This window comes from Apis mellifera, linkage group LG1, assembly GCF_003254395.2.
Source record: "Apis mellifera strain DH4 linkage group LG1, Amel_HAv3.1, whole genome shotgun sequence".
NCBI lineage: Eukaryota > Metazoa > Arthropoda > Insecta > Hymenoptera > Apidae > Apis > Apis mellifera.
The window spans coordinates 215539-230064 of record NC_037638.1 but is presented as its reverse complement, the minus strand read 5'-3'; the positions used below and the strand labels follow the sequence as shown (position 1 = coordinate 230064).

The 14526-nt window shown below is 48.5% G+C and overlaps 1 protein-coding gene across 8 annotated transcripts in view; it reads left to right on the top strand.

Annotated features, from left to right (window-relative positions):
* The window catches only part of LOC726544 (serine/threonine-protein phosphatase 4 regulatory subunit 1), a 106419-nt gene that overhangs the window by 11244 nt on the left and 80649 nt on the right, over nucleotides 1–14526 (top strand). For 3 of the 8 annotated variants that reach the window (XM_016910793.2, XM_006557376.3, XM_006557380.3), the window contains exons 2-3: nucleotides 1788–1854; nucleotides 7577–7742. The exons of 1 other annotated variant lie outside the window; for it this stretch is intronic. In XM_016910793.2, coding sequence (XP_016766282.1) covers nucleotides 7579–7742 — 164 coding nt within the window. In that variant the 5' untranslated portion in view covers nucleotides 1788–1854; nucleotides 7577–7578. Of the gene's footprint in view, nucleotides 1–1235; nucleotides 1647–1787; nucleotides 1855–7576; nucleotides 7743–14526 lie in introns of those variants that run through there. 4 more of the 8 variants (XM_006557381.3, XM_001122271.5, XM_006557383.3 and 1 more) reach the window with 3 other exon arrangements.

Genomic DNA, 14526 nt, shown 5'->3' with positions numbered 1-14526 from the left:
GATACGTAACGAGAAACTCGACAATGACGCGTGACGAGAGCAATCGGATCGAAGGAGGACCTCGAATCCTCGAGAACGGAGTGTACGCGAAAGTGCGCGCGTAGTACGTGGTGTACGACTAACAGGAATGGAATAATGGCAAAGTGGTGTGGTCGACGATGGCGTGGTGATCGTCGTCGTCGTCGCGATCGTGGTCGTCGTCGTGGTCCTCGTCGTCGTCGTCGTCGTCGTCGTCGTCGTGGACGGTGGGTGACTATCGATCGGTGGCGGGCGTCGGCGTCGGTGCCGCTCGATGGCGCTCCCATCGTCGGAGAAGGACGGCGACGGCGCTCTGCTTCGGTTGTCCGCCCCTGGGGGGCGGTGGAGGGGGCGGTGGGGGCACCGACACGCAGACCAATCATGCCTTTGGTGGAGCCGGCAAGAGCCCGGCGTGTACGTGAACCCGCTACGCTAAATGCGGATTTATCAGTCGTCGAGTCGCGTTCTTCCCGTAAAACTTTTCATCTCGTTCCTCTCTCCGTCACCCCTCCTCCTCGCCCACCCCCGCCCCGAACACTTCTCTTCGTTTTTTCCGCGATCGCGATCGACCGGGTGTCGCGCCCCCCTCCCCCGATCCCGGAGAGAGGATCCATCACGGAACGATTCCAAGGTGTTTTCGGTGCGGCGCCCCTTTTTTCTCATCCCGCGGGGGGCGTTGGAGAACGCGTGCGAGGAGGATGCCGCATCCTTCGGGAAACGGGTGTTCCGCTCGACGTTGGAGATGGATGCTGGCTCGGACGGGACGATGGCGTGTCGCCGAGATTATTGGACCGAGTGTTATTCCACGCGAACAGATGGCAGGAACCAGGAATACCGATGTACCGACCGGTGCTGCTCGAACGATCAGGGATGGATAAAAAGTGAAAGAAAAAAAGTGGACGCATGCCTGGACTTGCGTTGCGATCGGTGGTGTGATGATCGACCATGTTGAGACTCGCGTGGATTTTCCCGAGGCAATTTCGTTGCCATTCCGTGCGCGAATGTTTGTCGAGGAGAAGGAAATTCGGTCCACGATCGTGATGGGAATCCTGTAGTTTTCTTTCGGTGGAAAAAATGGGGTGGAGGGGGAGAGGAGAGGAGAGAAAATGTTTGGAAGAATGGTGACGGGAGTATTACGCAATTTGGATAATCCTACGCGTAATCCGATGAAAAATGACGGGCGTCGAGAAGAGGAGGAGGAGGAAGAGGAGGAGGAGACGATGGAGGAGTGTAAAAGTATCGTTCGTTTTATTCTTTCTTCGACGTGGTGGAAAATGGGATTGTAATGCAGCCTTAAACGCGGAAAAGGTGGCGAGGATCTCGCCGGCCACGCATGGCCGTTTCGCCCGAAGGATGTCGTAAAATGCCGGCGTAAGGATCCATCTCGCCGGCCAGTAACCATTTTCCATCGGTCGTGGACGCGATAGAACGTCGTGAGGGAAAAGTTGGGGAAACGACCGTGATAAAGAAAGAAATTTCCTTGCGAGAGGGATCGCGGTATTGGTGCGACGACTACAACGACAACGACAACGAGAACGTCAACGGCATCGGTGCCGTTGTTCGATTCATTCTTGTGATAATTCGATTGTGTTACGGTTTACGAGGAACGGACGTGTGATTCGACGCGAGTGCGTGATATCTCTTTTTCTTTCTCTCTCTCTCTTTCCTTCTTTTTCTTTCTTTCTCTCTCTTTCCTTCTCTCTCTCTCTCTCTCTCTCTCTCTCTCTCTCTCTCTCTCTCTTCAAACTGACGTTGAATGATGTTTGTAGTGACAACGGCTGGAACGACACGTGGATACGCGAAGAAATCTTGGGGTTACTTTGTGCGATTAAAAAGGTGAGCATATTAAACGAGTAAAGCTTCCCCACCTCGATGTAAACGAACGTGCAACGTCACGACGATGTATTATACGACGAAACGATTGTCCATGAGATTATATAACCTTGTAGCGTGGAGAATCGAAACGCGTACGCGTACGCATCGAAAAATGCATCATCTTCCATCCGGATCGATCGTCCAATTTTTCCTTTTTTTTTTTCTTTTTCTTTTTTCGTAATCATTGCCCACTCTCGTGCAAGCGAAAAATACTCTAAGCTAACCTTGCGAATTTCACACTAGGGATAAGAGAAGGGAAATGGTCGAAGAAAAAAAAGAAACAAAAATTCGTCCATTCGTCCTTTTCGCGATCGAACGATCGAATTGCCGAAATTCGGTATTTTTTTTTTTTTTTTTTTTCTTCCCTCGGTCAGTTGGAACGGATACGTGTTGGAGAAGGAAGGAGGGCGGATAGAAGGAAGAGGAGAGTAAAAAAGCGAGACAAGCTGCTGCGAAACATGGACAAAAGCAAATGTTCTCGTGGCGGCTAATGAAACGCCCCGGGGGAGGAGGGGGTGGGGATGGAGGGCGGTGGGAGGGGGCGCGAGAGAAGAGAGCGAAAAAAGGGTCGGGAGGGCGAAACGGAGAAAAATCGATGTAAAACGTAACGGAAAGGGGGTTAAACAATCGGTCACCGGCCGTACGAAATGGGTTATTTCGCGGTGGCCGGTGTTTTAGGTGTGGCGAAAGGGAAAAACCTGTCGATTCTTTTTTTGCGATGATTCTGAACCGGATATGATGCCCCGCCGAGAAGAAGATGCACTCTTTCACCCTCGACTCATCGATCCGTTCGCCTCACCTGTTCGTCCCACCGTTCCTTTCCGTTCTTCCTTCCTTCTTTTCCTCCTTCGTGGCGAGACAACGGTAATTGGCAAAAGATCGATTCAACTTGGCTGCACTTTGGAGGAAGGATAACGCCCGTCAATGCTTCGCTTATATTGATCTATCTCTTTCGAAGTCGTTTGTGCCGAGTTTTCCCGTTTTCGCGGCGAGATCTCGAAGAAAAAGAGGGGATAAATGCACTGCCCCCTCTTTGATCCAAAAAAAAAATTAACGAAACGAAATACGCCGAGTTGTTTTTTTTTTTTTTTTTTTTGCCGATTTCCACTTTCGGGAAATCGATTTGAGAAAGAGATTTGAGAAAGAGAAAAGTAAAAGTAGGAGCCGCTGTGAAATCTTTGGTGGTCACAAGGCTCGATGATGAGGGGAAAAAAAAGAAAAAAAAAAAAAAAAGAATTGCTTCGCCAAACAAGTCCAAGCTAATCGGCAATTTCGTGGATTAAAATGGTGACGTAAACGGGAACGCGTTTATTCGCGTATCGCTTGTACATAGCACGTTATAGTTACATGCTGCTAGTCGAAACGTGCACCCTTCGAATGGCTTTCTTCCGCATTCGCATAAGAATACCATCGTTGTTCGTTAAAGTAATTAAGAAATTTCGCGGAGGATACCGTGTATATGTACGCATCGCGTAACGCGTAACAGTTCTCCTATTGTCATTCGATGTATTTTCGTTCCAATAAATCTTTTCGTTCTTGGAGAACGGCGTTGATCCGAGCTTATTGTTCCACCATACCACGTGACCGTTAATGGTCACGTTATTTTAACGAGTGTCGGAAAATGAGCGTTATACAATTGCATCGATGTGACGCTGTATCGTTATCGCATCTGTGACCGACTTATTTTAAATCCGTCCTCGTCTCACGCTCCAAAACCGATCCGTATAAATTATCCGTCGAAATTCGTGCGTGCCCATCGACGAAACCCTTCCTCCTTCCCCTTTATCCACCATCCGTGGAAAAGCGATCTGATCGCCGTCTTTCCTTTCCTACGGAAATTCCGCGTTTTCGATCGAATCCGAGGAGAATAGAATATCCTTGGTTGATCGCGCGTGGTCGTGGATTACCGACACCGACGTGCTTGACGTCATCCAAACGATACCGCGCAAACGTGTTTCGATATCGAGCGCAGCGACAGATCGATTCGTCTCGATTAACAGGAATCTTCTTATTTGCTTCTTTCCCTCCCTCCCTCTCTCTCATCCCGATGCAATAAATTTTATAATTCGAGTAATTTGGGATAAGGAGCGTGTTCGATCGAGATGCATCCGGCATCTCGCGGCCGATATCGATAATTTCCTTATCTCCGCCCGACCTACTTACGCGAGTCTTCCATCCCTAAGCGCGTAACAGCACGCGCGGTCCTCGTTAACGCGGGTCTGAGCGTCAAAGTTCGCTTCTGCATAAATGATAAATCACGAGCGGCAAAAGTTGGCCATTACCGCGTCGTTTCTTGGTCGAGAATCGATCTGGTGGGTAGGTAGGTAGGTAGATAGGTAAGGTAGGTAGGTAGGTAGGTAGGTAAGTGGCGTAACGACAACAACGTTCGTCGATGATCCGTGAAGAAAAGTTGAAGAGATCGGCGCGGAAAATTTCAAAGGATGGGGAAAAACTTTCGCTTTTCGATCGATCGATGCGCGCCCCCTGCTCGCGATCTATCATTACGCGAATCGCGGTGCCACCTGTTATTACGATACATCGCGACCGCTCTTCCATCGCGTTTCACGCGCCGCTTATAACGGAAGGTGAACACTCGCCGATTACCCACGCCTCCTCGTGGCCAGCCGCGCACAGGAATTGCCGCTAATTACGTAAAACGCCGTTCGACCTTCTCAACGCGCGCCCTTTCCATCCGTGTCTCGCGTGCACGTAACCCGAATATTACCTCTACGCAACCGCGATTAATTCCCGATCTGCTCGACGATCGGCTCGAATATTAAGGGAAAAGGCGAACGCGCGTTTTTTCCTCCCCTCCGTTGATTTGACGCATCGGGATAATTAGAAGTTTGTACAAAGTATTGTGCAAAGATTGGGCGCGAGAGAACGTTTCGATCCCGCTCCGGAGGGGAAAAGGAAGGAGAGAAAAGAGAGGAGGGGGAAAAAAAAAAAAAGTGTCGACCGGCATGCGAAACGTTATTTCAAACGATATCCGATCGTTCCGTCGTGTTAAGCGCGCGGAACAAAAGAGCGGTAATTACTTTTCGCAGGGCTGTCACGTCCGTCGAGGTTCTCGATTCCGGTGCATCGCTCGGTTATTAATATCTTGGGCTGCCCCGATTAATCGACGATTTACCGATTATCCCTTTCGATTCCTCTCGTAAACGAGATAACTCGCGACGGATGATGCCGATTTCGCCATCTATCCCTGTAAATCCTGTACGCGTGGCCACAGTCGGAGCGGCCGCCCAGATATCCCAGATCAAATTAATGCGATTAATTTATAACGTATATACGAATCTTTTAAACATTTATTTCTACGACATTTGCCTCCTCGAATGTACGTTTAATTCTTCATTATATACCGAGATCAAGTCCTTTCGTTTCTCTAGCTTCGACACAGCGAGATAAACGATATATGCGTGATATACTCGTGAAACGCGAATCGTGTATTATTAATTGTGTAAGAATTGTAACTCGGAGGGGGGAGGGCCGAAAACGTCGTTGATCTCCGTCACAATGGTAGAACTGTGACCGTTTCCCGACCGTGTCTATCGGGCTGAGAGAATGGAAACGATCCTCTCCTCTTCGAATTCTTCGACTTCGATCCAGGAACAGGTTCTCTCCCTTTGTGAGGGACGAAAGGAAGGAAGGAAGGAAGGAAGGAAGGAGGGAAGGAAGGAAGGAAGGAAGGAAGGAAGGAACCGACACAGAAGCGAAAGGGGTGCACGCATGACCCTGAACCTAACCGACGCGCCACCCGGTACAGGGGTGCGAAACTCCGACAACGAGAGTAAGAGAAGGAAAGAGAGATGGAACGAGCGCGGAGGAACACGATGGAGAAGAGGACAGGAAAGGGGAGGACGCGCGTATATATGTCGAAGAGAGAGAAGAGGGAGGGAGAGGGAGATGTGGAGAGAGAGAAAGAGAGAAACAGTCAGAGTACAGTCCCCGGGATCAATACTCCCGCGTCTTGCGATCATTCATCTTGCCACGCCCCTCTGCTCTCTCCACACACTCTCTCTCTATCTTCCTTCTTCTCTTTCCCCATTCTTTCTCTCTCTCTCTCTTTCTATTTATCTATCTACCTTTCCTCTCCCGTTTCCTTTCCATTTCTAACCCTCCTCTCCTTTTGTCCCACCATCTTCGTCCCCATAAAGCTACCGACGCCTTAATTCCGTTAAGAAAGAGAAGCAGCAAGGGGTTAAGGTACGTTGGGGAAAAAGTAGAGAGAAAAATAGAGAGAGAGAGAGGGGATCGAGAGATGGACGTGAAACGGCGACACGATTACGGGACGTCGAAATCGATGGGGGGAGAAAAGAGGGGAGAGGAAAGTGGAAAAAAGGAGATGGTTGGTAACTGAGGTAGTAGCGCGCGTATATATACGTAAACGCGTAGTACGGTTACACTTGACTCGTCGTTGCACGTGATTCAAATGAGTTTCTCGAGCCCAGCCCCTACCTCCTCCCACACGGTGATGCCAGAAGACCGATAGAGGGGGCTGTACCGTAGGCCAGACGATGAGAAAGGGTGGTCTCGAGAACCGAGAGAGAGAGAGAGAGAGGGTTGTGCGCGGTTGTTTCGGATAGAAGGGCTCGTGGACGGACCGGTCGATCCGATCGAGCGTCACGATAAAAGGGAGATGGAGGAGGAGGAGGAGGAGGAGGAGGAGGTTAGAATCGGACGGACGGAAGTCGCTCTCTTTCCACGCTTTCTCCTTCGTCTTTCTTACGCGTATCCTTTCGCATCTTCTCGCGCTTCCGTGGCTCGTGCGCGCCACCAAGAGAATCTTCTTCTTCCCGTTTCTTTTATTTCTCCTCCTCCCCATTCCTCTCGCTTCTTATCTGTTTTTTCTCTATCCTTTACTCTTCGTTCCCCTCGAAAGAAGAGAAGCCGACGAGAAAAATATCCGGAGGGGGAGATGGCGAGTCGTACCGCGAATCTCCTATAAATTATCGTTTACCGCCGTCGAAACGGAGGTAATTTTCATGCCATTGGCCAACGAAAACGTAAAAGTCGGGGCGAAATGAATTTTTTCCTTCGTTGAAACGAAATTGAATCGAACCCGGCGGAGGATTAAAACCATTCTTTACGACTTTGAGGAGGCATCGGACCGCGACGAGAAAGATATCGAGCGACGTACAATTTCGTTGATCGTGTGTGTGTGTATGCGTGCAACTATTGGAAATTTTAAGAGAGAAAAAAAAAAAAAAGAAAAGGAATCTTCTCGAAAATTTAATCGTCTCAAGAATTCGCCACGATCGAAATAACACGGTTGACAAACTGGAAAAAAAGAAGGAACGGAGGAAGGGAAAGTTGAAATCAGGACCCCCTCTCACGCTCTTGTCACGAAGTCATTACGCTAGTCACACTCGTTCAACCTTTCTCTCCGAAAGCGCGCGCGCGCGCGATGGAACAGAGACGAATATTTGCGATCGATGCGAATCGGCGATCCAACGATAATAATATCCCCTCCATCCGTTTATCTCGGTCTCGTTTCGAACGGTCCGCGTACGAAAACAACGATCGTCGAGAAGCGTTCGAAGATGTTGGCGCGAATATTTTTTCCTCTTTTTACTCGTCCAACAGCGCATTTTTTTTCTTCGTTCTTTCCCCCCTCGACGAGGCAAGATTTCGCATTTTATCCCTTTCCCATTTAAATACAATGACGTTTTCGTTTGCTCAGCAATGGAGATTGATGAAGTCGACGACGATGATGTTGATTATAATCTGAGTCCCGACGCTTCCGGAAACGATATTTGCAATATTGGAGCAAGTGGCGACGAAGGTGGAAAGGACGAACTGCTACTGAAATTGCAACAGTACGTAACCTCGGACGCAAACTTCACACGGTGAGTGTACCCTTTGTTCATCTTCTTTTTTTTTTCTTTTTTTCTTTCTTATTACAACGATGCAGCGTTGTAAAATCGTTAATCGAGTTAGCTTATGCCAATATATTTTTCTCTCGATTATCCATCTCGAAATCTTATTCGATTCATCCGCTTATCCGTATATTATCCGTGTTTTTCTACGCGTGCAATACGGACAAGTTGAAGAGTGTGACCGTATGACAAGAGCGAAACGAGCGTATATACGAAACGAAGCTTGCTCCCCTTGTCTTGTTTGCATGAAAGAGCGAAAATTGATTGGCACGGTGAACGAGCACGTTTGTTAACATTTTTTTTACCCCCGACTCGCATCAACTCGCGCACACATATATATATATATATATATATATACACACACACGTATATAAGATATAAAAGTACTACTTACGCTTTTCGAAAATTTCTTCGACCTTTCTATACCCACCACCGAATATAATGCGAAAATTGAAATGCGAAACGAGACGCATCTCCATCGACGCGCCGGATCGTTCGAAGAACACTCGACGTTTAAAGGAAGGAGAGAGAGATTCGAAGGAAAATTATACGCTGGAGTACACGCGAAATATCGGCGTATAAGGGGAAAATGCGATGTACGCGTAAGCAGACATTGAATAAGACCGTGATGAAAGAAATGCCTGCTCGTTTCCATGCGAAGAGAGAGAGAGAAAAAGGAAATCTCTTTCGAAGCATCGGTGACTACCGCTATACAATGTAACGCCCAAGTCCTCTCGTGTAGGTTTCGCTTTTTCCGAGCATTGGGCCGGATGCGTCGTACCCAATGGGGAAGAGAGGGAAAGAGAGAAGGGCGCGTCCATAAATTCTCGAAGCGCCGGTAGTCGACGGTCGCTGTTTCTTCTTCGTACGACGAATCTCGCGCCGCTTCCCAACCTCTCCTCCGCTTCCTCTCAACTTTCGACTCGAAAACGGTCGCTCGTCGTTTTTCCACCTCCTCCACCTTAGAGTCTAGGTTTTCTTTGGGCAACGAAAGAAACGATCGAATTCGTCTCTCAATTAAATTCGTTTACGATCGATTAAATGAATTCGCATCTCCGCGGAAGAATACCTTAAAACTGTCGTACGTGTCGTTTCATACCTTGTACTATATCTAATTTCGCTCGATGAATTTCGGGAATTTGATATAGGAGATTGCGAAAATTTGTGTGTATTGCGGTGATCGGTGGCTAAAAACGAAGGTTTAAAATCGGAGCGTAACGACGACCTAGAGGATACGGAGGATAGCAGTCACTCGAGATTACCTAGCGTGGAAAGAACTACTACGATCGGACGTGACGGACCCTAGCCAAATATACACGGTGCGTCAGCGTCGCGGCGCGCGGCGTCGCGTCCTCCCTTCCTGCACCGACCAACTGCCGGGCGCCTCGTTTGAGGTCAACGTCATGCGTTTCTCTTCTCTCTCCCTCCCTCTCTCCCTCTCTCTCCTTCCCCCGCCAACGTTTCGGATGAGTGAACTTTGGAACGTGCGCTCGGTTCACCTATGAGTGAAATAGATCGTACGGTAAAATCTCACGTCGATCTTTCTTTCCCTCCCCCATTATATAATAATTCCTCAACCTTGGATTAGAGAAAAATCGGAAATCTTCGATTTCTAATTATCGTCAAAATCGTTGATATATATATACACACGCATACACATTGTATAATGTCGCGATTTTGCCGCGATTTCGAGTCTGCTTAATTGACACGAGTGATTTATGGACGCGTTGCGGCGCGTGCGAGCGCGATACGAGCCGGAACGGAACAAAGGAACGGAGAGGGTATCGGTATTTCTCGCTCCGATTCAACCCGATCTTGATCTCTTCGCAGCTGGTCGAATCGAGCGAAAAAGACGGAGAGGAGAGAAAAGATTTCCCTGGTGGACCGTTTTCGGGTGCCAAGCGGATGTCAAAAACGCGTTTCGTAACCGCGAACGCTTTTCCATGCTTTGCGATTACAACGTGCTCGCGGGATTAGAAAGTTTTCTTCCTCTTCTTCTTCTTCTTCTTTTCTGGGGAAAGATGGTATCTTCCGATTCGCTTTGCGAGTTTATCGTCGATCGGACAGGAAATTTGCGCAATTCTATAGAAATGCGATACGTAACTAATGTTGCATCGTAACGTTCGTGTCGAAACAGGGATCGAGAGAAGATCACAAGTAGTACGAATTTTCTCTGGATAGTCTTGGAATTATTTCACGATATTCGAATATCGAACGACTCGAGGAATTTGCAACTAGTTTGCCGGTAAGCATAATTTAACACGTTGTTATTCTATAATAAGATCGGCGAGGAAAGATAGCACGGCCGGGTTGAAACGTTAACATCCCGCTCATGATAGCACAATTACGTACAATTACGACGCTCGAACTTTGAAAGAAGTTTGAAGTTGGAAAATCTTTTATTTCCTTCCTCCTCCTGCTCCGTTGTTTCGCTACACCGGGATAGAAGATGGAAAGGAAAAACAGGGGAGATGTTTCTGGCGCCATGATGCGATTTCCTGGCGCGAGCGGTGCACGTGCGAAATATTCAGAAATACAGAGAGACGCGACGGACCGGCCAATCGGGTTCATCGGGTATGGCGTGTGCCGCACAACGCGAGACGCGGTCGAAACAAAATACCGCTAAAATTAATCCGGATCTTGGGTCACGTCTGCAACGAGTCTAGACGATCGGCTGGTTCGCGACGCGGCTCGAAACCGGTCGAAATATCGCGCGATAAACCGTGACTCTTCTCCTTTTCTCTCTCTCTCTCTCTCTCTCTCCTTCCTTTCGATCGGATCGATTACCATCGAGTTTATCACGCGTATATACGGGAAAAAAGGAATGGCCGTTTTCTCGGGACATTTATATCGGATTGGTTAAAAGCGGGGATCGAAGCGGTAATAATCGAATGACCGGTCGATTCGTCCAAGCATTTGCCACGTCATGCCTCTGTGTTCCACCGCTGCGGAGGACAGATAATGCGGACATTGTTCGGTGTGAACGCAGCCTTCGACCAGATGGCACAATTTTCCGATTGTCGTTCTCCTCCGCTTTTTCATCGTCGTCGTCGCTGCTCGCTCCGGCTTTCAATACGTGCATACACGCGCCAACACACGTATACAAACGGAAACATACATACGGTATAGAAGAATGAAGAGAGAGAGAGGGAGAGGGAGAGGGAGAGAGTGGGCAATATAGCGGGATTAGGGTGTTACCACGAGTATTTGCGATTTCGATTTACGTTCGGATAATTTGGTGATTCGGTTTCGATCGTTTGAAAAATGACCGTATATCGGGTATTACGGTCAGTGGGACACGTACCACCACACGCCCACCATCCCCGAAAACCGTTCTTCGAAGCGTAAGTGAATCCACTCTCGAGGAATCGGCGAAGATTCATACGAAAGATTCGATTTATAGAACTGGATCGATCGAGATCGATCGGAGAATTAATTCGTTTTCGGATCTCGATGTTATCGAGGGATTGTTGTTCGCGATAAGGAATAACTCTCGATTCAGCTACTATATTTGCTCGATTCGATCAAAGTTTGGAGAATATTTGCGAGAATTTTCTTTCCCTCTTTCGTTCGAGGAAGGAAAAATTTACTCGCAATATATACGCTTAACGCCATCGCTGCGAAACGGTTGCGTCATCTTGCGCGACATTACGTCCGTCTAGGTATGCACTTTGATCTAGTTTTTTTTCTTCGTACTCGTCGATCGTTGAAAACCTTCGATCGGGAAATAGCGGATAGAATTCACGATATCATCGGGTTCATCGATGACGATACGAACGGTGGAAATAAATATGTCGATTGCCAAAAGGCGATACGTCGAACTTGAGATCGAAGATTAATTTGTTTTCACGAAACGTACGATACGAGAGCAACGCATGGCAAACGAATCTATTGTCTTAGGTCACGATTCGTAGTCGTGCACGAACGGCGCTTGCCTATGGAATAATCGTTGTATTGTTGCTCGATGATAAACCCCTATATCGCCTCGTACGCGTCCTCGTCCTCGATAGTGTGTTTTTCCAAAACTCGAGATGCGTATTTAAACCTCGTTCGAAGAGAACGAACGAACGAACAGTTTAATTTCTTAAACTGCGCTGCGTAATCCTTCTTCTCCTATAATTTATCAAAACTCTCATCTTCCTTTAAATCATCGAAGAATATCGATGGATTTCGAAAAATACTCGAAGCGGAGAACCAAACTTTCTCCCGTATTTTCGATATACAAATTCGCGATAACGACACAATGAAAAGAAAAGAGACGCGGCGATCGTTAAACTCTTAATGGACTCGGCGTTAGAATCCTTATCGGAGGAAAAAACACGAATAATCGATGGAATCGAAGAATAAGAAGAAGAAGAAGGAAATTGGGAATCGCGCGACGATACGTGTGCGTACGTTGGTCTCGCAGTAGGGTCAGATCGATACCGGTGTATCGTGATAAACGTTGGCGAGGACGGGGAGGAGGGGCGGAGGGAAAAAAAGAGAGGCGTACGCGTGTGCGAGACGCTTTATCGGCTACGAGGATCTCTAATTATCTCGGTCGACGGTCGGAAGAGAGAGAGAAAGAGAGAGAGAGAGGAGAAAGAAATCGTTTGGGCAAAGCCGGTGTCTAGGACACGCGGCCTTCGCCCTTCGCCGCCATCTGCCTGCTGCCCACCTCGTCTCTCGTGCTCGCTTTTCCGCGCGTCCTCCGATATTTTTCGTTAGCGATGCGCGGCGATCGATTTACGCGGCGATATCGCGGCATCTGGCGCGGAAAATGATCGTTAGAGTCGTCCCTCGCCTCATTAGGAAGCTGGTCTCGCGATAAACGGCCGCCCCTAACGTCGAAAACTAACTCGGGGCGCGAGAGAGAGGCGATCATCGCGCGGTGGAAACTTTTAATAACGCGCCCAATTAGTCGCCGCGCGTTTCGTCGCTGTCCAAAGCTTTCCTTCCATTTCACGAATCTAGTCGCGTCACGCGTGTGCACTTCCTCTCCACTTTCTTGGGAACAATTTGGGAGAGTGTTTCGCGAAACACTGTTCTAACAAGTTGTCCAAAAGAGGGTTTCTTCGAATTGCCGCGCGAATAGCCTCGATTCGATTTAACGAGAATTTAAGAATTTTCCACTCTGCTTCTTCGTATTCGCTTATATCGATTAGAAAGAAGGAAATAGTAGACGAGAAAGGATCGATAAAGATTTACGGTTGCATCTCGCGGCACCCGAGTCGAAGCGGTGGTTGGTCCGCATTAATGCGTAAGTAAGGGCTCGTCGCGGAGCCCTTTTCTTGGCGCAAAGTTTGTCGAGGAGGCTCCACTGTCCACCGTCCTAGGAAATAATGCGACGGAATTGCAACGGGCTGCTAACTACGTCTAGAGTCGCGCTCCCTCTCTCTCTCTCTCTCTCTCTCTGTTCCTCGTCCACTTTCCGTTTCTATCCTTTGTGGCACAGCCATCGCCGGGAGTAATCCGTGTGTGCATTTACGACCCTCGCTGCGCGCACAGTCGTGTAGCGACGTGTGCACGCGTGTGTCGGTGAGGGGCAGGTGTGTACATTCGGGGGGGAAAACGAGACCTATCTGCGCGGAGTGGAAGAGAGAGAGAGAGAGGGAGAGGGCAGCGCGTGCCGCCGTCGACCATCCGGAGGCCAGGTGTAGCCTTTATCCATTTTACTCGCGTTTGTTACCCTCGGACCTCTACGATTCCGATGCACCCTCTGGGTCCCGCTTCAGGGGTGCCCATCTACCGACTGCGGGAAAAAATATACGACCACCGATCGCCTCTCCACCTTCTTCCTCTCTCTCTTCTGTCGTATCTTATATTTTACAAATTTCTTCGAGACGAGAACAATTTCGAATCGGAAGAAAGAAAGACGTTTTCGTTCTTGTCTTTCGACAATCGTTCCGAGTTTTGGCGGTCGATGATCGAGAAACGGAGAGGAAAGATGGAGGAAGCGAATCGAAGTCGAAGGAATCGATCGCGGTGGACGAACGTCGTCTCGGGCGCAACAATGTGGAGAAACAGATCGATGAAATTCCACCGGAAGACGGTAGGAAATAGGCAGCAGCTGGAATTTGAAAAATCTACCCCAGCTGTCGAGTCTGGCAATCGACGAGTCTAATCCCGAAATAGCAGAAAGGGGGGCCGCGTCGTTCGCCTCTCCCTTCGATCCCCGGAGGCATACGCCCACGCGGAAATGACGTCCGCCCTTAGATAATCAGCAGGGCCCGGTAACGACCATTTCGCGGCGACGCTTCCGATTTTCTCTGCTCACCTCCGGGGCGAAACCTCTCCCTTCTCTCGCCCTTATCCTCCCGTGGATCTCTCCTTCTCGCGAGGAACAAAGCGAGAATTATCCGTTCGTCGCGAGAATCATCGACGGATCATCTTTTTCTTTTATTTTTCGAACAAGGAGGAGAAAATATCGCGTGGTATCGTTTCAAGCGGGAATGAAAATCGTTAACGATGAAAATGGGAGGGAGGGGAAAGCGATTTTAAAAAGAAAGGAAGAAAGAAAGAAAGAAAGAAACGTGCTCGCGTTCTTAATAAAGCCCTTCTTTGTTAGCGGTTTAATATAAGAGAGCGAGTACGCCATTTCCATCCGCCTCCGCGAACATTCAAAGCGCGAATCACGACGTAAATATAACCGAGCAATGCGCATAAAGTTGCACGAAACTACGTATTCCCGGAATTGGAGTAATCCGGCAAGTAAAATAGTCAAGGCGGAAATATCCGGACAAAATTCCGGCTACTAGACAGATCCGTTCGAAAT